General features: G+C 45.9%; 2 protein-coding genes across 10 annotated transcripts in view; both read right to left on the bottom strand.

The window, feature by feature from the left end:
- PI4KB (phosphatidylinositol 4-kinase beta) overlaps positions 1-5,829 on the bottom strand; it is a 29,009-nt gene extending 23,180 nt beyond the window's left edge. For 2 of the 5 annotated variants that reach the window (XM_029229463.1, XM_029229468.1), the window contains exons 1-2: positions 5,406-5,829; positions 3,159-3,337 (exon numbers count right to left, since the gene is read on the bottom strand). The gene's annotated coding sequence lies outside the window, so the exon portion shown is untranslated. Of the gene's footprint in view, positions 1-3,158; positions 3,338-5,387 lie in introns of all 5 variants that reach the window. The other 3 variants (XM_029229462.1, XM_029229465.1, XM_029229464.1) reach the window with 2 other exon arrangements.
- Positions 5,830-9,347: 3,518 nt separating this feature from the next.
- RFX5 (regulatory factor X5) lies at positions 9,348-20,005 on the bottom strand. Of its 5 annotated transcripts, none has more exons than XM_029230205.1 (12): positions 19,585-19,652; positions 18,959-18,986; positions 18,591-18,719; positions 18,309-18,342; positions 17,808-17,890; positions 17,200-17,319; positions 16,894-17,013; positions 16,671-16,752; positions 16,165-16,366; positions 15,829-15,929; positions 14,833-15,675; positions 9,348-11,293 (listed from the first exon to the last, which is right to left on the bottom strand). In XM_029230205.1, the coding sequence occupies exons 3-12, from the start codon at positions 18,704-18,706 to the stop codon at positions 11,108-11,110; spliced, it is 1,887 nt and encodes a 628-aa protein (XP_029086038.1). In that variant the 5' UTR covers positions 18,707-18,719; positions 18,959-18,986; positions 19,585-19,652; the 3' UTR covers positions 9,348-11,107. The 5 variants fall into 5 exon arrangements, with proteins under 5 accessions (XP_029086038.1, XP_029086037.1, XP_029086035.1 ...); XM_029230204.1 differs by having other exon boundaries at positions 19,525-19,646; XM_029230202.1 differs by lacking the exon at positions 18,959-18,986 and having other exon boundaries at positions 19,585-20,005.
- Positions 20,006-21,664: the final 1,659 nt, after the last annotated feature.

Here is a 21,664-nt window from a genome sequence, read left to right as displayed (position 1 = left end):
CAAATTAGGCAGTGCCCTCTGAGCAGTAGAACCAGCATGGCTGCCTGTGCGGATCTGTCTCTACTCGCAACTATGGGTTGCACAGGAATAATAAGAAGGAAGCTTTAGTCATTCCCTGCCGCACCTTTGTAGGACACTCTGCACCAGAGGGTCACTCAAATTCAACTGGGACCACTACCTTTTAGGTCTGCTTAGAAACTCACACAACAGCCTCAATCACTTTATACAACCAACTCTTTTTTCTCAATCTCTCTATGCTTGGCACATTTTTCTCTTTTCCTCTACTCCAGAGACTTCCAAGTCACCAAAAGCTCCTAAAAATCCACTTTTCAAAAGTGGCAAGGGAAATGAAGTTCAGACATTCTCCACAAACAGCATCTCAGACTTCACTAAGAAACACAGAAGATTTGGAAATGGTCACAATTGGGATTATTACTGGCACCAGGAAGGAAGGAAAGGAGACCATCATTTCTTTTATTCCAGGGCTCAGTTAGAAATCCCACATCACAGTATTCAGGGGACTTCCCGCTGAATAGAACAGGTCCCCAATTTGGCAGCCTCTACTATCCAGGGAACAGACAATGTCAAGAGAAGGAGGAAAACCAAACTCCTCTCGGGTATAGGCAGCTCTGCCACTAGAAACTACCAAACTGGAGCTAGGCCTCCCTCCTGGCCTTTCTGAGCCTCAGGAACTGCCTGCATCTGAAGCAAGTCATGGGAAAAGGAGGAGTTGAAGGAAATTTAGCAATTTAGGCAATAAGAAATAAATGGATTCTCCCAAACCTAAATCCAGAGATGGTCCTCAACATCAATTCATTCATTTTCAAATGCAAAGAAAATACAGCTTTGATAAGTATTCTAAAGAGAGTGAAAGGACTAGAAAGTGAAAAAGGAAGAAACAGTTTCTGTATTCACCACCTTTCCCCTTATAAGTCAGAGAACAAGAAAAACACAAGAGAAGGAAATCCAGACCTCTAGGATCAAATGACTCCTATGGCTCTCAAGGACATTCAGACAACTGAGGCTCCACATTTCACACTGGGAGCCTAAACTGGCCTTCCAGGGAGACTGGAAGGGAACTGAAGAGGCCAACCCGCCCCAGACTAGCAGCTGGCTTCTAGGAAAGGGGTGTGTGTTGGGGGGTGTGGGGGGCATGTTGAAAACCGACTGGCTCCACACGTTATGTCTGGGCAATGCAGGGAATCTTCAGCTGAGCATCAGAGGGTTGTTCAGGGCAAAGCAGAGAGCAGCAGCAGTGAAACAGGATAGAGAGGGTACATATGCATGTGTTCTGTGACTGAGCATTTAAGTAAGTGTCTGCAGAAGACTCCGGGGGGAGGGAATGCTATCACTTAACATGGCTTCCCGCCTCTCATCACCTCAAAAGACTGTAGGCAAACAACCCTCCACGGCCTCCGTTAAAGGACTTGGCGGATTGTTCTCTGGTAGGACAGGATATAAGGAGCCCCAAATCAATTTCCTCACTCAGTTAATCACCATTCCCTTCTTAAAATCTTTTTCCATGAACTAGATAAATACAATTGCTTCAGATCAATCCTCACATTTTTGTATGTTTCTGTATTTTCATAGAATGACCCTTAAGAGATCATCTAATTTAGTACTCTGCCTCCAAGCAGATAGGTGAGCTCAATTTTCCACTTCCTTTTAAAAGAGCCCTTTGAAAAAAAAAAAAAAAAAGACCCCTTTGAGATGGATCATGTGAATTGGAAAAAAGAGCAGTGGAGCCAATATCTTCATCCTACAAGGTAGAGTTAAGAGAGGTTATTAAAAGTTAATGGAAAGAACAGAAGATTCAAATATGTTATTTAAAGTTACACAGGGGACTTCCCCGGTGGTGCAGTGGTTAAGAATCTGCCTGCCAATGCAGGGGCGCCGGTTCGAGCCCTGGTCCGGGAAGATCCCACATGCCGCGGAGCAACTATGCCTGTGCGCCACAACTACTGAGCCTGCACTCTAGAGCCCATGAACCACAACTACTTACTGAGCCTAAGTGCCACAACTACTGAAGCCCGCATGCCTAGAGCCCGTGCTCTGCAACAAGAGAAGCCACTGTGATGAGAAGCCTGCGCACCGCAAGAGTAGTCCCCACTCACTGCAACTAGAGAAAGCCTGAGCGCAGCAACGAAGACCCAACGCAGCCAAAAAAAAAAAAAAAAAAGTTACACAGGCTTCCGGTAGAAATAAAAATGACAATATATAAGCAAGAGGTGTGAATCTTCTAAAGTGCAATCTTCTTTTGTAACAATTAATAAACCAAGAAACAAAGGCACAAGCATTTTCTCTAAGGCTATGGTAATAACTGTCAGAGAGAAACACTGAAATAATTAAGACATTAACTCTAGGAGTAGGGATGAAGGGAAAGGGAGTATTGATTTTCATCATAAACTCTTTAAGTACAATTGGATTTGTTCAAATGCATGTATGCCTTTAGTAGTAATTTTTTTTTTTTTTTTTTTGCGGTATGCGGGCCTCTCACTGTTGTGGCCTCTCCCGTTGCGGATCACAGGCTCCGGATGCGCAGGCTCAGCGGCCATGACTCACGGGCCCAGCCGCTCCGCGGCATGTGGGATCCTCCCGGACCGGGGCACAAACCCGCGTCCCCTGCATCGGCAGGCGGACTCTCAACCACTGCGCCACCAGGGAAGCCCTTTAGTAGTAATTTTTAAAAGAAGTTGCTCTTCTAAAGAGACTCCTAATCATCCTAAGCTGCCTGTTCTGTGGCTGAGAATTTCCTCTTCACGTCTCAAGGTTTAACTCAAACCTTTCTTTAAGGAGGTCTGAGTTCATCTTTCCCCCTTAACCTTAACGGTAAACACGGAGATTAAGTACAACCTTCTCCCTGTAGAAACAAAGAGCCGAGCAGTCAAACAGGCTCAAGCCCTACCAGGAACCAGGTAAACACTTACCCAAGGCCCCAAGGCAGGGTGGCATCAGGGGAGAGGGCATTCTCAAGCTACCAACAGGAGGGTAGGGAGAGCAGTGGTCTCTGGGTAGTTAAGTCAATATTGAATCAGGCTGAGAATTCTGTTCAGGGCTATAGAGCTGGTATAAGCAGATTCCAGCCAGACAGCCCAAGCCAGCTCTGGGAGCCCCTGCTGTAACAGACAGATGGCAAAGAAAGCAACCTGTACACTCACCTCTCTCTGAATTGTTCCTTCCTGCTGCAAGCTCCAAATGCACTTGAACTAGGCCCTCTCTTGTCTCATGCCAGTTACTGAGAGGTCCCTCTCAAACTTCTTCCCCAAATCAAAGAATCTCAATTTGCTGCTTTAGATGGCATTCAACAAACATGTTCTTGTGCAGTGTGGACCCAGCGCTGAGAAGGAAGCAGGGAAACTAGGGGAAATATGACTTCTCTTTGGGGGTGCTTCCAAGGAGTGAAGCTGCTCCTAAACAGGGGAATTATGATATTGGACACTGGCTAACGAGGAGGGAGACAAAGGGAGAAGTGGGATGAGGCAGCATGATGACTTTCAAACAGGCGTAGAGTAGGAAGATGAATGGAACTTCATATGCTCTCTTCGCTATCGCAGGCCAAGAGACATGGCATACAAGGAAGAAACTAGTTTCCTAAGGCCTAACGCACTCCAAGTTTTCTTTTCCAGCCAGTTTCTTCAAAGGACTTTCCCACATACTTTCTTCAAAGGACTTTTCCCACATACTTGTAGATGGAAACATACTTTCCATCTACAGAATCTGGAGTTATGGCTCAAGTACAAGAGGAACAGCAAAGGTGGTCAGCAACTTACAGCAGTGGGGGAAAAAAGCAAGGCAGATGAAAGAAGCTGGCCTGGAGCTTGTCTTTCAAACTGATTTACTCCCATGGTTGTAAGACTAGAAAGGCCCAACAGAGAGACCAGAATGAAAGAAAATTCTCAGAACAACTAAATCACTACTCATAAATACCCTGTGTCTGAGGAACCCAGAATGTTTTGTAAACAAATAATTAAGTCTAATTTTTTCCCCCAACCCACATCCTGCTATAAGCCTATTACTGCACTGATGCCTATACAGTGGACCATTTTCCCAAAAAAAGTCATTCTAAAGGTCAAGTGAGGAAGTCACATGCTGAACTCAGGAGTCCTGATTCTGAATATACAAGCTCTTTCCATTGTCTCATGTTCCTTTTCCCAGTTACCCCCTGACCAACCCCACTCCAGGCCTAAACTCTTAAGGAATCAACCAAAACCATTCTAGTGAAGCCAGAGACAGTAAACTGATTCCTCTTAGGAGTGGGAGGAGACTCTATTTTGTGATCCCTTTAAGACAAACCTAAAATTAAATAATCCAAAACAAAATTTCTCACAACCTCATTCAGTTTCCATGCAGGACTGTTCGTTCCTCCAACAAAGTGTAATCTGATAGGAACTTCTTTTAAACTTGCTCCATCCTTCAGAAACACCCCACTGTCCAGAGAAAAGCCTGAGACAGCTGAGGCTCTCCCTCCTCCCAACACATTTTCTTCTTAGCTCAAGGTTTAGCTGATCCAGAAATAAGTGGTATGTAAAGGTAAAGAGTATGACAGAGAACACGTAAAGACCATAGGGAAAACAGAACCAAGTGTCACAAGGATCAGCAAAACCCTTGAAACTCGAGGGAGGTGTCGAAGTTGGAAATCCTGAATGGGAAGGGGCACTGTCAGATCTCTCCTCTACAGAAACAAACCTCCAGAGGTTGGGGGAATTGAGGAAGGGTAGAGGGAAGTTCAAGAAAGTTACAGGAATCATAAAGCACTCCAGAGAAGAAGGGTAAGGCTTAAGGTCAAAGGAGAATGTAAGTAGTACTTTGGGAATGATGGGGAGAGCCTAGATCCCTTCAGGAGAAGGGAACAGACAATTCTTGGAAGCCAGGAGCTGGGTGGGTGGGTGTCAGTGGGGTAACGGAATCAGAAGCAGCAGAGGAAGAGAGGGCCACAATCTTTAGATCAGGGAAAAGGGAACCCAGTGCTGGGGTGGCATAGAGACATCGGAGGAAACGGACAAAATAGGAAAAGGGGTAAAGGCAGAGGCCATGGAAAGATTCGGGGCTGGAGCACAGACAACGAGGAAAGACAGCATGGATGGACATTATAAAAGGCGTCGTGATGTGGAAAGGGCTGACGACTTAAAATAATTCGGGACGGCGGCAACAGGGATAAGAGTGAGGGAGGGGGGAATCCCCGGGCAGAGGGCGGAGCTAAACAGAAGAGGAAGCCAAAAAGCAGAGGAGGACCCCAGGCTTGGGAAGAAAGGGTGGAGAAGGAACCCAGGGTGCAGCTGCCACCGGGAGGGCAGTTTTGTAGTCAAACCCAGGTGTGGGGGCGGGGGACGCTGTGCAGGACAGGGTGGGAGAGGGACCCCTTCACACACAGGGCAGGGGGCACTCACGGGGTAGGAGGAGCTCACCTCCGGGGGACCCCGGCGGAGGGGGTGCGGGCGGTCGGGGTCGGGCTGCCGACACCGCCGCCTCAGCAGCAGCGGCGGCTCCCGGGTTCCATTGGCCGCCTGCGCTTCCCTGACAGCGGCCGCGGCGGCTGCACCAGGCCCCGGCTGCCGGGGCTGCCCTCGGCGCCGCCTGAGGGGGCCTTCGCGCTGCCTCACTTTCGACCGGGCCTCACAACTTTCTCTTCCTCCCTCGCACAACCAAGACCAAAAAAAAAAAAAAAAAATCCCCAGCAGATCTCGATTTTCTTCTGAGTTCAGGCCCTTCTTCGTGGGCTATGCTTTCTTGCTTCTCCGACGCTCAGGACCCTACTGATCCCATAGTAATGTAGGGAGTCGGGTGAGCTGCCTGGAACATGCCTGTTCAGAAATAGAGAAGGGGGCGGGGAAGAGATATTTGGCAGCTGGGGAGGGAGGAGAAGACGGAGGGAGGAGCTTACGGGTGGGAGGAGGGGCCAACCTTTGGGAGGCGGACCTAAGAGGCATTGTTTGCGAGGCTAAGGAAGCCGAAAGGGAAGTAAAATTTGCTGGATAAGGGGAAGGGGCTCCCGGGCTAGAGCAGAGAGCGGCAGTGTGGCAGGCGGGCGTGGGTGCCCTGTTAGAGGAGTGCAGACTTATCGCGTACTTCAGAAAGCACAGGAACATGCAAATTATATGTAAATGAGCCCGTTCGGCTTAGCAACCGAGTTACCGTAATTGCAATCAATGGCTTTCCCCCTCCGTTATTCCACACGACTTCCTTAAGTAAATCAGGTCAGGGGATGGACGCTGGGGATCCAGCTGGACAGCAGAAAGACAAAGGGCAGGCGGGGAAGATAGTCACCTTCACTATCCTTTTCCTACTCATCTTTAAGGACGATGCCAAGATTACGCCCCTTATCGCTTGGGGGGAATGGCGCGGTCCAAAAGCGTCAGTCTTTCGCCGTTAGCGGCGCGACTCGAGGTGGCGGTTCTGCCTCCGAGGTCACCACCTGCCTGGGCAGCCTTCGGCCTCCAGCCTCCGGACCTCGATCCAGCCAGGGAGGGGATGGACAGGGCCAGGTCGGGAGAGGTGAGTGAAATGAAAAAAGCTTGGAGGGCATAATCACTCCTTCCAAACGAAACAAAACCATATAAAACTAAACAAATAAAAAATACGCCCCGCAAATGGACTTCTGGTGTTGCTTTTGTGTATTTATCAGATAGCTTTATTGACTAGGAACCCTTTACGTCAGAACCTCTGTCCCAACCCTCATAGGGCCTTACTTAATATTCTACATTGGGGCTAGTTGTTTGAGCCCAGATCCTGGATGCCACCTTCCCTGCCACTTAAAGGCTGTTTGATTTGGAATGACTGATTTAACCTCTGTGAACTTCCGTTTCTGTGTCTGCAAAGTGGATCCAAGAATATTAACACTTTACAGGATTTTGTGAGGATTAAAAGAGAGTACAGGTTACTACTATACATAGTGCTATATTACTATTATTGGGACAATAATATAGGATAGATGACAAAAGGAAAGAGGGTCACTGCTTCAGTGTTCGGGAGGCAGAATAAAGATTAATAGCTTGACAATACCTATGTAAAACGTGCAGTATGTACAAAAGTATAACAAATGGGGTACCTGATTGCTGAAGGAACATATTGTTAATTAATACAGAAGGCCACTCTGCATATGATGAATGAATGAATGAGTGAAAGGTTTCTTAGAAATACTGTGAGCCAGCTCAAAGAAGAGTTGCTAGAAATGATCCAGCCAAAGAAAAAAGAGGAGAGAGCATCCTGAAGGGAATTTGCTCATATCATGGGAGGGCAAGTTGATAAGCTAGGTTAAATCAGGAGTACAGTAAGGAAAGATGAGCAGAGAAAGAGGCCAAGAGTGCCAAAGATAGTTTAAATTTGTCACCGCTCGTCTGGAGTGGGGAATCACCAGTCCATCTGTCAGGCCAAGCAGCTCTTGGCCAGCTCCCAGTCGGCTGTCTGGCAAGTATGGAGAGGTGATGACCCTGGTTTACCCTAGAGTTTAAAATGTCACACATCCATCCCCTCAAGGGATAGGGATCCCAAGGGCTGTAAGACGGCTTTTTGAAACATTGTAAAAAGAGATGTGACAAGCTTACTTTTTATAGTAGGAAGTTTTTTATTTTCCAGTAACATCTCTGTTCAAACTAAGTAGGAACTTTTTGTAGCTACAGCAGTTATAAGTCCTTTATTAACTGAGACCCACCCCCACCCCATATACACACACACACACAGTATTATTAGGTAGAAGATTTTGTTTCAAGTTTTCTGTGTTCATAGCTCTAAGGGCTCTTATGTGTAAATTTCTGTGCATCTCTTTATGACTTTGTCTTTCTGCCTTCTTTTGGAATTTTCTTTGTTTCCCTCTATTTCTGGGTCTCCAACCTCCTCTAGTCTGAGCTCCTCAAGGCAGGAAACGATTTATCTTTGTATCCTAGCTCTATCCTTAGTTTCTACCACAGGAAAAAATGTTTATGTTTGTTGATACAGCAACAGATTGAATGCAGAAGCAGATACGAGAATCGAGTCAAGCATTAGATTTCCAAAAATGCAGAACAGGGCCAATTGTCTGATTGTTTGTTGTCGTAGTTGTTCTGGGAAAATAGTTATCTTTCTTAAATGAATTAATAAAATATTTACAAACAAATGTTTTGACTGTTATTCCCCTCCCTTCCTGTTTGCTTTTCTTCTTTTCTCCTGTCTCCTTGTCAGATTATAAAACTGAATGCTATTGTTTCCCATATTTAATTTAAAAACATAACATTTATAATATTCTCTAAAATTCCTCACCACACAAACTATTTTTTAGATTCTCTTTCGATAGAAAAAAAACACCACTTACCTCTATCTTAGGTCCCAGGGAGCTGCTACAGGTATAGATGGTTGTACATGGATGACCCATGTACATGGTGACTCTATAGGAACCCCATACTGTCCTGTATGCACGTGAAGCCTCTTACTTTGGTGCGAAAGCATGTACGCATGTGGCACCTTGGGGTGTGAGGGCAGGAAAGTACCAACAGCGTCAAGTAATGTCATTTATTTATTTAAATGTCATCAAACTGGGGAAAGAAGTTGGCTTCTTCATCAAAAGTTGGTAAAACTAGAGGACCCAGGTCATAATACAGCTCCAGTTATATTTTAAACACCCCTATGGTTAAAGAAATTATAAAGAGTAATTTTTCTCCCGAACCATAGATATTATGGGCTTTTCTTCAGAGAAAAGAAAAAGAAGCTACTAGCAGTTATTGCTTGTGGGCTCCTACTGTGTATGAATACAAACGTTACCTCATTTATTCCTTACAACCCTGTGAAAGAGATTTTATTTTATGGAGACTGAGCTTCAGAATGGTTAAGTCATTGTTTTTTGAAACTGTTTTACTTCAACCCACAGTAAGAAATAGATTTTATAATCAGGACCACCGAAGAGCACATAGACACGTCTTCACTGAAATAAAGGTTTCATGAAACAATACTTACCCTTACTATAGTCAATGCATGCTGATATTTTCTATTCTATTTTATTTCACTTTTTAAAAACACTGTTTTGCACCCTGCTAAATCAGTTTCACAACCCACTAATGAGTTGCGATCTATTTTTGATTCGTTTGAAAAAACTGGACTAAGTGTTCAAAATCATATGGAAACTGGTAAAGCTAAGATTTGAACTGAATTCATGCTCTTTCCAGTAAGCAAATGCTTCTTCATGAACGTTTCTTAAGAAATACTGCATTATATATATATATATATATGTTAAGATTAGCTTTACCTCATGGGATGCAGCTAGCAGGATGATCCTAGACAAAGGACTTAGGCCTACTGATGAACCACAACATGAGACAAAATACTTAGACAAATATATAATGACATTAATTCCTCCGTTTAGCATGTGGTATTTGCTTTGATTTTATTAAGAAAATTGATTGCTACCCACAAAAATAAACAATAAATTCATTTATTTGAGGCCATAGACTAAACATATTGAGTTTGACTTGGTTCAATAGCAAAAGATTATTTCAAATTTTAGTAAATTATAAATTACCTCTAACAATTTACGATACGACTAAAATGAAAAAAGACAACAATGGGAGTGGGGAACAGGGTATTGGGGAGAGAATAGGGAATGGTAGGGAGGAAGCAGTAGGCAGTCCCCAAAACCTTAGTTTAGCACTTCATCTAATAAACTGAAGATTGCCTGAACTACAGAAGATTAACTTGTTTCATGTTAGATTTTTAAAATAGGGTAAAGATTTAAAATAGGCTACTTAAAAGCCCCCTAATATTCATGTAAATCTCAAAATCACCCAGTGGTCTTGACTCCCAAAGTGAATGGATACATCCCCAAACCCAGTCATGGTAAGGGCAATATTTCCTTGGATGCTTCTATCTATTCTAGCACCAGTGGTTTATTTTTCCATATGCCTATGATCTCTAACATGTCAGCAGCCTGGTCCAGTCCCTCATCTCCACCCATGTGGATAATGGCAACAGCTGCCTGGCTGGTTCTATTTGACTTCAGTTCCTCCATCCTCTAATGCAAACTTCATACCTTTCATTCATTCATTCATTCAATCAACGGGTAACTTTCAACCATTCATTCAATGGTTGTGTGTTCTTCTTCCAGTTTCTCACTCTTGTTCACACACCTCCCTTCTGCCAGGTGTCTTTACTGGGTTGTACTGCCATGTCTTTGCTCACGTCCCTTATCCCCAAACCCGTGCTTTTCCTGGAATGCCCTCCTCTTTTTTGTCTATTTAAGCTCTACTTACCTTAAAGGCTTAACTCAAGCCTACCTCTTCCATGAAGCCTTCCCAAATTACTCAATCTCTTTGAATTTACACCTCTTATGCAGCAGAATGAGTATCATGATTTAGTTCTTTTTACCATGTCTTCTGTTGTTCTGTCCTTGCTTTATGAATTAGACTTGTCCTACCCATCTTTACTAGGAAGTCATTTCTGATCTATATGCTATTCCTCTGGGCTCCCACAGCTCTCTGTGCTTACTGCTAACGTAACTCACACTGTGCTATGATCACTATTGACTTGAAGACAGTGCCTAAGTCAACTAGCTTTCAACAAGTGCCTAGGTCTTAAAAAACAAGAAGGGAAATGTCAAAACCACAGTAATGGACTCCTACTTCTGGCAGCACGGAGAAGAAAAAGGGCTCTCTCATTAGAATACAACTGGATCCTGGATAAATTCCAGCAAACATAATGTTTAGCACATCGCTGGCCTCATCAGAAAGTAGAAGAGATCACTAGAGGAAGGAAAAATAACTTTGAGCTGAAACCTTATGAAGGATGAGTAACGTGCAGTAGGAGAAGCTGGCTTGCCCTGGGGACAAATGCCAGTATCATTATTGTGAACAGAGGCTAAGCCCTGGACCTGGCCAAAGCAGGGGAGAAAACCTGGGACTCCTGAATTAAATGGGGACCCTTTTTTCTTTTTTAAAGATAGATTTTATTTTATTTTATTTATTTTTGGCTGCATTGGGTTTCCGTTGCTGCGTGTGGGCTTTCTGTAGTTGCGGCAAGTAGGGGCTACTCTTCGTTGTGGTGTGCAGGCTTCTTATAGCAGTGGCTTCTCTTGTTGCGGAGCTCGGGCTCTAGGCGCGCGGGCTTCAGTAGCTGTGGCACACGGGCTCAGTAGTTGTGGCTCGCGGGCTTAGCTGTTCCGCAGCATGTGGGATCTTCCCAGACCAGGGCTCGAACCCGTGTCCCCTGCATTGGCAGGCAAATTCTTAACCACTGCACCACCAGAGAAGCCCAAATTGGGACTCTTGAAGGGGCTAACACAGTCCCAGGTAAGGAGCACCCTTTGTCTCCTGGCAGAAACAAATGCATATCCTCTCTGGAGGAAAGTACACCCAATTTAGGCCTACTGGATTCCCTTAGATTAAGGAATCTTAATCTAAGATTAAGAACTGAAAATAGGAGCTCAAAATACTAAAATACAAAATATACAAGGAAATAAGCTGCCATGGGCAGGAGTCAGCAGAAAACAAAACAACAGATTTAGATATCCAAGATAAGTTACAGAATATAAAATAACACTCCCAACAAACTTCAAAGAATTGGTATCATAGAGACCACATTTTCTAAGCACAAGTGATTAAACTGAAAATCAGTATCAAAAAGATAAAATTTTAAATATCCAGATTTTGGAAATTTATAAAACTTTTCTAAATCATGAATCAAAAAAGTCATAAAGGTAATTTAAATATTCTTAGAACTAAGTAATAATTTAAATACTTTAAACAAAAATTTGGAGAATATAGGGAAGTGGGTCTTTTAAAATTTATAATAGAAAAAAGACAGCTTGAAAATTAATTAGATTAAGATTAAAATTAAGATGTTGTAAAAGAACCTAAAATTAAATCTAAAGAAAGCAGAAGGAAATACTATAGATAATATTCATAATTAATGAAGTGGAAAACAAATATATAAGGCAGAGGATCAACAAAGCCCAAAGTGGCAGCTAAAATCAGACAAGTAAAATAAATGTCTGGTGTAGTTGGTCAAGGGGGGAAAAAGGAAGGTGCAAGTAAACAGAAGAAATGAAAAGGAGGACACAACTACCCAGGGAGCAGAGGCAAAAAGGAACATGGAATAAATTTCATTTTAAAAAAATGACATAAAATGCTCAAAATTCTAGAAAAACATTTTACCTAAATTGACTCAAGAAGAAATAGAAAGCCCAAATAGCCTATAATTATTAAAGAAATTAAATCAATAGTTAAAATATTTCCCACAAAGAAATGCCAGGTTCAGAGGGCTTACCAAGTAAGTTTTATCAAAATTTCAAGGGACAGTTCATTTCAATCTGATGTAAACCCTTTTAGAGAATGAGACAAGAGGGAACAGTCTCCAACTCAGAGGGTGTACAGACCAAAGGAACCATCTTAGAAATCTTACTAAAAGGCACTGGGACTTCCCTGGTGGCACAGTGGTTAAGAATCTGCCTGCCAATGCAGGGGACACAGGTTTGACCCCTGGTCCAGGAAGATCCCACTTGCCGCGGAGCAACTAAGCCCGTGCACCACAACTACTGAGACTGTGCTCTAGAGCCCGTGAGCCACAACTACTGAGGCCGTGTGCCACAACTACTGAAGCCCACGTGCCTAGAGCCCATGCTCCTCAGCGCCACCGCAATGAGAAGCCCGTGCACTGCAACGAAGAGTAGCCCCTGCTCACCACAACTAGAGGAAGCCTGCACGCAGCAATGAAGACCCAACATGGCCCAAAAATAAATAAATAAATAAAAATAAAGACAAAGGCACTAACCTGTACAAGAATGTTAGTAGCAGCATCATTTGTAACAGCAAAAAACTGGGAACAACCCAAATGTCCACTGATAGGTGGATGGGTAAATTGTGGTTTATACACTTGAAATATTATATGGATAAAAATGAACAAATAATAGCTATCTACAACAACATGGATGAATCTTAGAAATAATGTTAAGTGAAAAAAACAAGCAAACCACAGGGGAGTATTAGGGAATAAAATTTTGTAAAGCTAAAAAGCAAAACTGAACAATACATTTTTAAAGAATATATACATATATGGAAAGCTATATATATATATATATATATATATATATATATGGCAGGTAATTAATAAACACGAAATTAAGGATAGTGGTTACCTCTAGGGAGAAGCAGAAGGATAGGACAGGGGAAGAACACAAGAAATTCAATGGTATTTCTAATGTTTTAATGTACAAATTGGGTGATGGGTCATTTAATTATTATGCTTCATAATTTATCCATTTTAAATATATTCTTTATAGATATCAAACATTACATATTATAATTTTTGAAAATCTGCAATGCTGGAAATAAATGAACAAATGAATGAAGGCTCCCTGAAAGAAAACTGAGAATCCCTGCCAGAAGCTACCCTATGCAGAAGACACAGTAGGTCCTCAAGTAATATCAGCTGGTTTACTGCTTTTTCCAAATACATACCTGGATTCCCTTCCTACTGATGCTCCCTGATATGTGCAGCTACCCCCTTCCATACACATAGCCTAAGCCCCACAATCCTGGCTAAGTCCTGACACGTACATGACAAGAGACTGACACCTGGTGGATACAGAATGAATTTAATAAAACGACTAGGGAGTAAATCTTTCACTCTACATGGTGAAAGAAGCAGTAGGGTGGGGGACAGGGAAGCAGGAATGAGGAGAAACCTAAAATTCGGAAACAGGAAAAGGAAGGATATCCATCTCTGAGATGTAAAGAAAGGGGACTGTCATCTAAACGAGACTAAAGAGATAGTCCCTAAAGAAGAATGATTTCCCTCTCATTCCTTCTGAGACTGGAACAAGAGGAAAGAGATTATAGCTGCAGTAAGGAAAATGCAAGACTATTTGGAAAAGAAGAAGCAGGTATAGCTGGTCTCAGCCTAGCAAGCTAAAACCACAGGTACTTCATAGCAGTGGCTAGGTGTCAGCTGTCTCTCCAGGAACTCCCCACTCCCAGTTTCCATTTAGGGATCTATGTGATTCTAAGGAGGCTGATCCTGCCCATTTTTCAAAAGGTACAGTCCATGATGTAGAATAAATAAGCAAACTAGCATTTACCAAACTCCTGGCCACAGTGATTGGTTAGGGGCAGGCATGTGACCCAGGCTGGCCTAACCAGAGTGAATCTTAGGGCTTTTGCTACAATTCCTGGCACAAAGATGCCCTCTCTTTCTGGCTGGACATAAATGAGGAAAACATGTAATCCTAGGAGTGCTGGCAGCCATGAGGTGGACCAGGCTTGATCCTACAGAAGGTAGAACAGTAGGGTAAGAAAATCAATCACGTATTTAGAGACATACTGAGCCACTGGATCAGCTTTACCTGGAGCCAGCACTACCTCTGGACTTTCCAGTCACATGAGCCAATAAATTTTTATTTTTAAGCCAGTTTGAGTTAGGTTTTCTATGATTTAAAATGGAAAGATGCCTCAACTATACATTCATCATACTCCATCCCTATATTTCCACAGGATAGCACAGGGATCCAGGTAAGATGGTCAGTACAGATTTATTAGTGACTCTAAAGCCAAGGGTATTGAGCTAGAAAGGTAAGAGGCAAGAACCAGGCACTATGCAAGACAGGGTGCCTCAGCTGTCTATACAGAAGAGAATGAAGAGCCAAGTGAGAAGCAAGTGCAAAGAAGGGCCTCTACTAGGCAGACAGGTAGAGTTAACATAGCACTCTTCCCCACATACCTATCATGGGGGTGTTGCTTTGGGGTCTTTTCACTCATGGGGTAAGGAGCTTTGAAGCACATGCCCCTTTAAGTCTTTATTACCCTGTGCTGCAGTGTCTACCTCTCCCTTGACCAAATGAAGAGCCTCCTTTTGGCTTCTACTGCCCTTGATGACACTCACTTTCGGGGTGACAGGAGGAATTTTATCTTCTGCTTCTTTGGCATGCCGGGAACTGGGGCCCCTTCCTCCTCTGGAAACAGCGCCATCCGCCTGACCTTGGGCAAGCGTCTCCTTCTCAGCCTCTCCCATTGGCCCTGGCCTCTCTGACCCTCCAGCTGAGTTGCCTTCCCCTCCAGAGGCCCACGTCTCCAGCGGTAGCCTTGAGGGCTGGGCAGAGTCCACAGCAGCTGCTGACTTGTCGGGGGTAGAATTCCTTTCCCTACTTCCACCTGATTGTTTTCGAGGGCGCCCCCGTTTTCTTTTGGCGTCACTTCCTGTAGCCTCTATATCCTGCTTTGTTGCTTTAGCTGGTGGGTCCTGCCCACTGGCCTCACTCACAGGTACTTCAGCTGTCCTCTTCACACCCCTGTCATGGGGCCCCGGGTCACCCCCTATGCCCGCTTCCCTGTTCTCTGTGCCCCTCGGCTGAGTGAGCCCCCCAGGCGGAGCTGGCCCTGGCCCAGGCCCAGGCCCAGGTCCAGGTCCGGGCAAAGCAGGAACAGTTGGTAAGATCATGTTAATGATGGGCACAGCTGCTTGGGGTCCCCCAGCTCTAGGGGGCAGAGGCAGTGTAGCCATTTTCAGAGTGCTTGAAGAAAGCTTGGGGGCCAGGACGGGTGGAGAGACTCGGATTGGTGGAATAAGCGAGCGAGGGGCCCGAGGGAGAAGCAGAGGCAGCCGGGCCACTAGGGCATTAACCTGTGGGTTATTGGCTGCTGGCGCTGGGCTCTCCACTACACTCTTCTTTCGCTCTCCGCGTGCTGGGGGGCCAGCCCCAGCCCGGGGGTCCAGCTCCTTAGGAGGCTAAAAAGTAAAGAGAAGAACACAAAAAGTGGGAAGACTGGACAGCGGAGGAAATACAGACACAGGAGGTGAAAAAGTACTGGACCCACTGGGTGAAGGATATACTAAACCCCCAACCCAGGGGAGCCAGGTCAAGGGCATCAACTTCCTCACCTGGGCCTGTCTCTCTGGTCTCTTATGGGCTCCGCCCTCCAGATTCTCTACACCATTCTTGGATTTAGATGACCGTTCCCGAGGGGCGTGTTCATCCTCTTCTGCAGAGGTGCCAGAAAAGGTAACAAGGTGAGGAGGAAACAGAATGGAGGAGGGAGGCGATTCTGATTGACTGACTGGTAGAGGCAGGGGAAAGAAGGTGGTCTAAGGTATGTGCTAGAAGACTCTCTAGGAATAGAAGGCAAATCCAAGGTGTCTCTATCCTAGGATGTGGGAGGGCCTTTGAGGTTGAAAGTGGCTGAGGGTTTCTCAGAACATAAGAGGGGGTCCACTCACCAGCAAGCCCCATAGCCTTGAGCACATTGGCGTGTGCAGATCGGGCAGAGATGAGATGCTGCTGTAGCAGGAAGCGGGCGACCTCAACGATGGAACTGAAGGACCGTTTCAGGATTCGCTCTGCCCAGTCACAGGTCAGGGCACAGGCTGCTTCAACCAGTTCATCCCGAGGTGCTGGGGTTACTTCTGGGCCCATTTCTGGCTGCAGGGGGGGAGGACACGCCCAATCACACTCTGAACAAAGGACCCTCCACCCCTCTCAGACACAGTGTTGACCATAAGTAAGACCAGACTAGGGATGGGAGTAGCCTCTATCAACCCATCCCAGAAACCCACAAATTCTCTCCCTCCTCTGCCTCAGCCGTAGGGTAGGCAGAAGGGCATGTCCTATATACCCAGAAACTGTGTGCAGAATGACCTAGGCTGTGTCAGGCCTCAAAACATCTCCCAAAGTCCTCTGACTTCTACCTTGGAGAGAAGAGTGCAGTCGGAGGGTTGTTACTTACACTCTCAGAGCCCTTTAGGTCAAGTCCGGGCAAGGGCGGCATAGACACCAAGGTCTTCCTTCGTATGCCACTGTAGCAATATCTGACGTTTAAGTTAAGGGGCAACCAACACATGGGGGTCTCCAAGCCCCTTAGAAAGGTTGGGCTGTTTCCAGTCCTGTCCCTTCACATACTAAGTTTTCCTCCCCAGGTCCTCTAGCACAACCTCTCCAGTCAAGGATACTTGGACTGGCCCCGGCCACCAAGCCTTCGGGCTTTGATGTCAGGGAAGATCTCTCTGATGATTTTGCCAAAGTTGGCTGTGCTGAGTGGGCGGCAACAGGCAAGACTCTCACAGTACTTCCTGAGTGCGTGGGGGACAGAGTGGGAAGATACTCAGAGAGGGAGGTTTGGGAGTGGGTTCAGAGGGTCCCTGGGGATGAAGGTTGGGAAACCCTTTAAGAAGTCAGGCTCTATCAAGGCAGGGAGCTCTCCAGGGATGAGGGGGTAGTCCTGTGCCCACCATCCCACCCAGCCCCCATCCACCCACCGATAGGCATCATAAACACTTTGTTTTGGCAGGCAGGTGTCAGTATGCTCTTCTAGGTGGTTGCGGATCCACCTATAAGCATACATGTACTCCTCATTGCTGAGTGTACTTGGCTCTGAGCTGCAAGAGAAGTAAAAGAGACAAGTATTACTAACATCCCAACAGTTGCCCTGGTTCTATCCAGATTATCACCTCAGTAGTGCTGGACTGAATCAGTTCATCCAGAATCCACCTTTCCCTGGTAAACCAAGGCAGGTCAGGGACTTTTCTTCCCCACTAAGGATACTGTTATGAGGATTCCTATTCACCCTGCCTATTTTTAGGGAGCCTTTCTTTAAGAATCAGAACCTCTGGGCTTCGCTGGTGGCGCAGTGGTTGGGAGTCCGCCTGCCGATGCAGGGGACACGGGTTCGTGCCCCGGTCCAGGAAGATCCCACATGCCGCGGAGCGGCTAGGCCCGTGAGCCATGGCCGCTGAGCCTGCGCTTCCGGAGCCTGTGCTCCGCCACGGGAGAGGCCACAACAGTGAGAGGCTCGCGTACCGCAAAAAAAAAAAAAAAAAAAAAGAATCAGAACCTCTGATATCTACAATTCTAGCACCAAACCTACCTTTTGTCTCCAGTACTGGGCCCTGAGGGGAGCTGAAGGTAGAGATACAGCTTGTCGTTGTCTGAGAATTTCTGTACATCTTGCTGAGGTAGGGAGGAACAGAGACAGGCGAAATAATAAGGCCAAGAAGGACCCAAGGTAGGACCCTCTGATCCTCACTAAAAAGTTCAGCTGACGTAGTGACTGGCAGGCTGACAAAGGACCTTAGAAATGATTTGAGGCTGTGCGTTCACTGTTCCCTGAGGAGCCCTTAGGGGCTACCAAGGTGAGAAGGGGAGCGGAGGGGACCACCTCTGATTTTATTTCTATTGGCTTCTACACAAGAGGTCACAGAGATGAAGTGAGATGCTCCAGGTCAAAGTGATAGCAAGTTGCAAGGCCAATTATCTTCTGACAGGGTAGACAACACTGACTCGCATAAACCTTTCTTACCCATATCCTCACCATCCTCATCTCCCACCAATTCTGTCTCCCTGTTGCCCTCTTCCCCAGAATACTCACCAGGATTCCCTCTACTTTGTTCTGCACGGCCTTGCTGTGGAGAAGAGGAGAAAGCTGGAGGTCATACACAAGATTTTTCCCCATCCCTATGTCTGACTGCCAGGGAGAGAAAGAGGTCTGAAAAGCCTAGCAGGTGCTCAAGAACTGCTACCATGTTGAAGAATCTCCCCTGGTCAGATGCACTTGCTTGGGAGGGGGAGATCATCTACAGAGGAAGTGAAGTGTTACAGGGATCTATCCCCAGGTCCGGAACGAGGTTTAGAGGTGGTGATGAGTACTTACGAAATGGTACCTCGGAGCCTCTGAAGGAGGGTGGTGGGTTCCCCTGCCTCAGCACTACCTGAGGGGGCCCTTCCCCCAGTCTTTGGGCTCTTAGCATCAGGTTCATCTTCTGCCATCCCGGCATGAGGGCTGGAGTTGGGAGAAGACAGGACAAGAAGATTTAACTCCCCCCCCACCCCGCCCCAAGGCCCCAGGGCACTCCTCAGCTCTCTACCCAGAAAGATAGAAAAATAGAAAGAAAGCCTCCAAATTTCCCCAGTGGTCTTTTTCTAAAACTCGCCTTCTCCAAAAATTAGAAATTATTCCATTACTTCTCCAGGGCCATATATACCCAGAGATCTTTGCCATCTCCATTCTATCTGCCTCACCTTTCTGCAGTCTCCTAAATGTGGAAAACTGTAAAGGAAGAGATAGGGGCGATTGGGAATCCACGTTAGAAAGAAAATTTCATTTCTGCCTCTGACCCCATACTGCCCTCCTTCCCCTCAAAAACAACAATAACAACCACAAGACAAAGTTGTTTAATTCTCTAATATGCTCCTCACCACTGAATTTGCCTGGGAGGTCAGAAAGGATACGAACATTTTCTGCCCTTCCAGGCTTGGAAAAAACTGGGCCCAAGTTCTCATTACTTAATCTCGCCACGGCTTCCCCCGCAGCTCCCCCTCCCCACGTCGCCGGCCCCTACGTCATCTCCCTCAACATCCCATCCTGATGCGCGCCCCCACCTCCCTCCCTTCCCCCTCCATTCAATCCCGCGTTGCTGCAAAGTGAGGGGTTCAGGGTAGCGGAACTCCTGGGCTGGGCGTAGGAAACCCGGTTGGGGGAATGGGGTCCCAGATTCGGGGCACGTGCACATGGGTGAAGAAGCAGTTGAAAATACAGCCAAAATCTTTTTCTGCTCTCCTCCCAACTCATATTGCGCCCTCCCTACCTTTGAATAGTCGCCTTCCAACACAAGCAACAATAAAGGTAAGGGAGAAAGAGAAACTACCTCGCAGCCACCTTCACTCCAGCCCAGCCCCACGGTCCTGGCCCAGCGGGCTCGTGCGTTGCTTTATTTTCTTTTTTCTGAATGGCTGGAACAGCCCCGATCTGCCTAGATACTAGGACGGCCTGTTCTACCATTGGTTGTTGCTGCCACCCGGAGACAGGAGGCGCCGGGCTCGCACCGGCGGCAGCTAAAGTCTGCCTGGTAACAGAATCTGATTGGTCAATAGGGGAGGGAAAATCCAAAGTTGGTCTTATTTGAGTCAAGAGGGGGAAGTCCGGGTTAGGTTTCGGTTAAAACTGGGGTCGGTTGGGACTGCCGGTCCCAAGAGGTTCTTCTCTTAAAGGGACCGCAGGACGAAAGACCGGGTGCTCGCCTCCTTCTGGAGCTTTCTTTGCTTTTGCTTTCTCCTTCCGTGTTTCAGTTTTGCCTTCGGTCGTCAGAGCTGCAGGAAGAAAAGATTCAATGGATGATAAAATAACTAGAAAATTATAGGTAGTAGTGATGGAAGTTCGCTGTAAGCTCACATTATCCCCTTTTGATGAAAAACAAGTTGAACCATTCCCCCCAGCCCTCACCAGCCAACACGCATGAAGATACTCACAAGAAACCTGCAAACACGGGCTCACATTCCTCATTGATGGAGGCCGCCAAACCTCAGTAGCTGTACCACGTTAAGCTAAAGTGCCCGTAGTGTTCCTAGGTTTCCCGAGTGTACTTTATCTCCTTCCAAAGAGTTGCTAATGCCTTTGCATCCCCAAAGTTCTGCAGTCAGTGAACATTGGAATTCTGACTAACTTCCCCAGGGGGGTGCTGGATGCCCACATGAATTTTTTCTCCTCAGAGAACATTGTACTGAGAGGTCAAGGGTTCTTCACTCTCTTAGTTAAGGCTTTTTAAGGTCATGAATCAGATGAAAGCAATGAACCCTCTGCCATGAAAAATGCAGGAACAGACCAAGCGGTGCATCTAATTTCAGAGGTCACAGACTCAAGGGTAACCACCCTTTGAATGGAGTACAGTATTTTGTTTTGCACAGCAGATATGTTACACCCAAAACTATCAGTATATTTATAGTCCTGACTTATAGTTCTCCAGTCTCATCGTCATTGTGCTTTTGTAAAGAGGACAGCAGTGTTGCCTGATTTCATGACCATCGCCCTTTGCAGCTTCCATTTCCCTACTACCAGCTTCTGTGGGTAGCGGGGGAACCCAGAGGATCGCAGAGTTGGGGAAATAAGGATATACTGGCAGGAAGGTTTTCTAATAACAGCTAAAATTTATTTGTTAACTGTGTGCCAGATACCAGACCAAATGTTAAACACCTCGGTTGGAAGTAGGAACTATTATTGCCTCCATTTTATAGACAAGGAAACAGATTTGGAGAGGTGAAGGGACTTGTCCACAGTTACACTGTTAATTAGTGCTGGAATCAGGATCCAAAGTCAGACAGTCTGCCTTCGGAGCTCATTCTCTCTCTCTTTTTTTAAAATAAATTTATTTACTTTATTTATTTATTTTTGGCTGCGTTGGGTCTTCTTTGCTGCGAGCTGCTGTGCGCGGGCTTTCTCTAGTTGCGTTGAGTGGGGGCTACTCTTTGTTGTGGTGCACAGGCTTCTTACTGTGGTGGCTTCTCTTGTTGCAGAGCACGGGCTTTAGGGGCACGGGCTTCAGTAATTGCAGCACGTGGGCTCAGTAGTTGTGGCTCGTGGGCTCTAGAGCGCAGGCTCAGTAGTTGTGGCACATGGGCTTAGTTGTTCCGTGGCATGTGGGATCTCCCCAGACCAGGGCTCAAACCCGTGTCCCCTGCATTGGCAGGTGGATTCTTAACTGCTGCACCACCAGGGAAGTCCCAGAGCCCATTCTCTTGAACACTGCTCTAGACTGCATAGATTTGCAGGTGCTCAGATACAAATATGGGTATAGACTGATGGAAAGATACCCCAAACACCACTGTTTGGTATGAAGGGGAATATAGAGCACTTTAACTCGAAAAAGAATTTGGGGTAAATTATGCTGGCTTAGGAATTTGCAGGGGGCAGAGAATAAGTGGAAGCTTTAGCAAAGGGAGAAAAAGTGTCAT

This window comes from Monodon monoceros, unplaced genomic scaffold (assembly GCF_005190385.1).
Source record: "Monodon monoceros isolate NGI ecotype Baffin Bay Population unplaced genomic scaffold, NGI_Narwhal_1 Super_Scaffold_18, whole genome shotgun sequence".
Lineage (NCBI taxonomy): Eukaryota > Metazoa > Chordata > Mammalia > Artiodactyla > Monodontidae > Monodon > Monodon monoceros.
Note: the sequence above shows the minus strand (reverse complement) of the source record. Positions and strands in the feature narration are given on the sequence as shown.

Bases quoted from the DNA above. Each gene is read 5' to 3' on its own strand.
- RFX5 (XM_029230202.1), bottom strand. From the start codon at position 19,718: ATGGTAGAACAGGCCGTCCTAGTATCTAGGCAGATCGGGGCTGTTCCA. The intron at 17,014-17,199 runs GTGGGTGGATGG...CCACGCACTCAG, and splicing joins AGTGTTTATGATGCCTATCG to GAAGTACTGTGAGAGTCTTG. The intron at 16,367-16,670 runs GTAAGTAACAAC...CCCCCCCTGCAG, and splicing joins ACCTAAAGGGCTCTGAGAGT to CCAGAAATGGGCCCAGAAGT.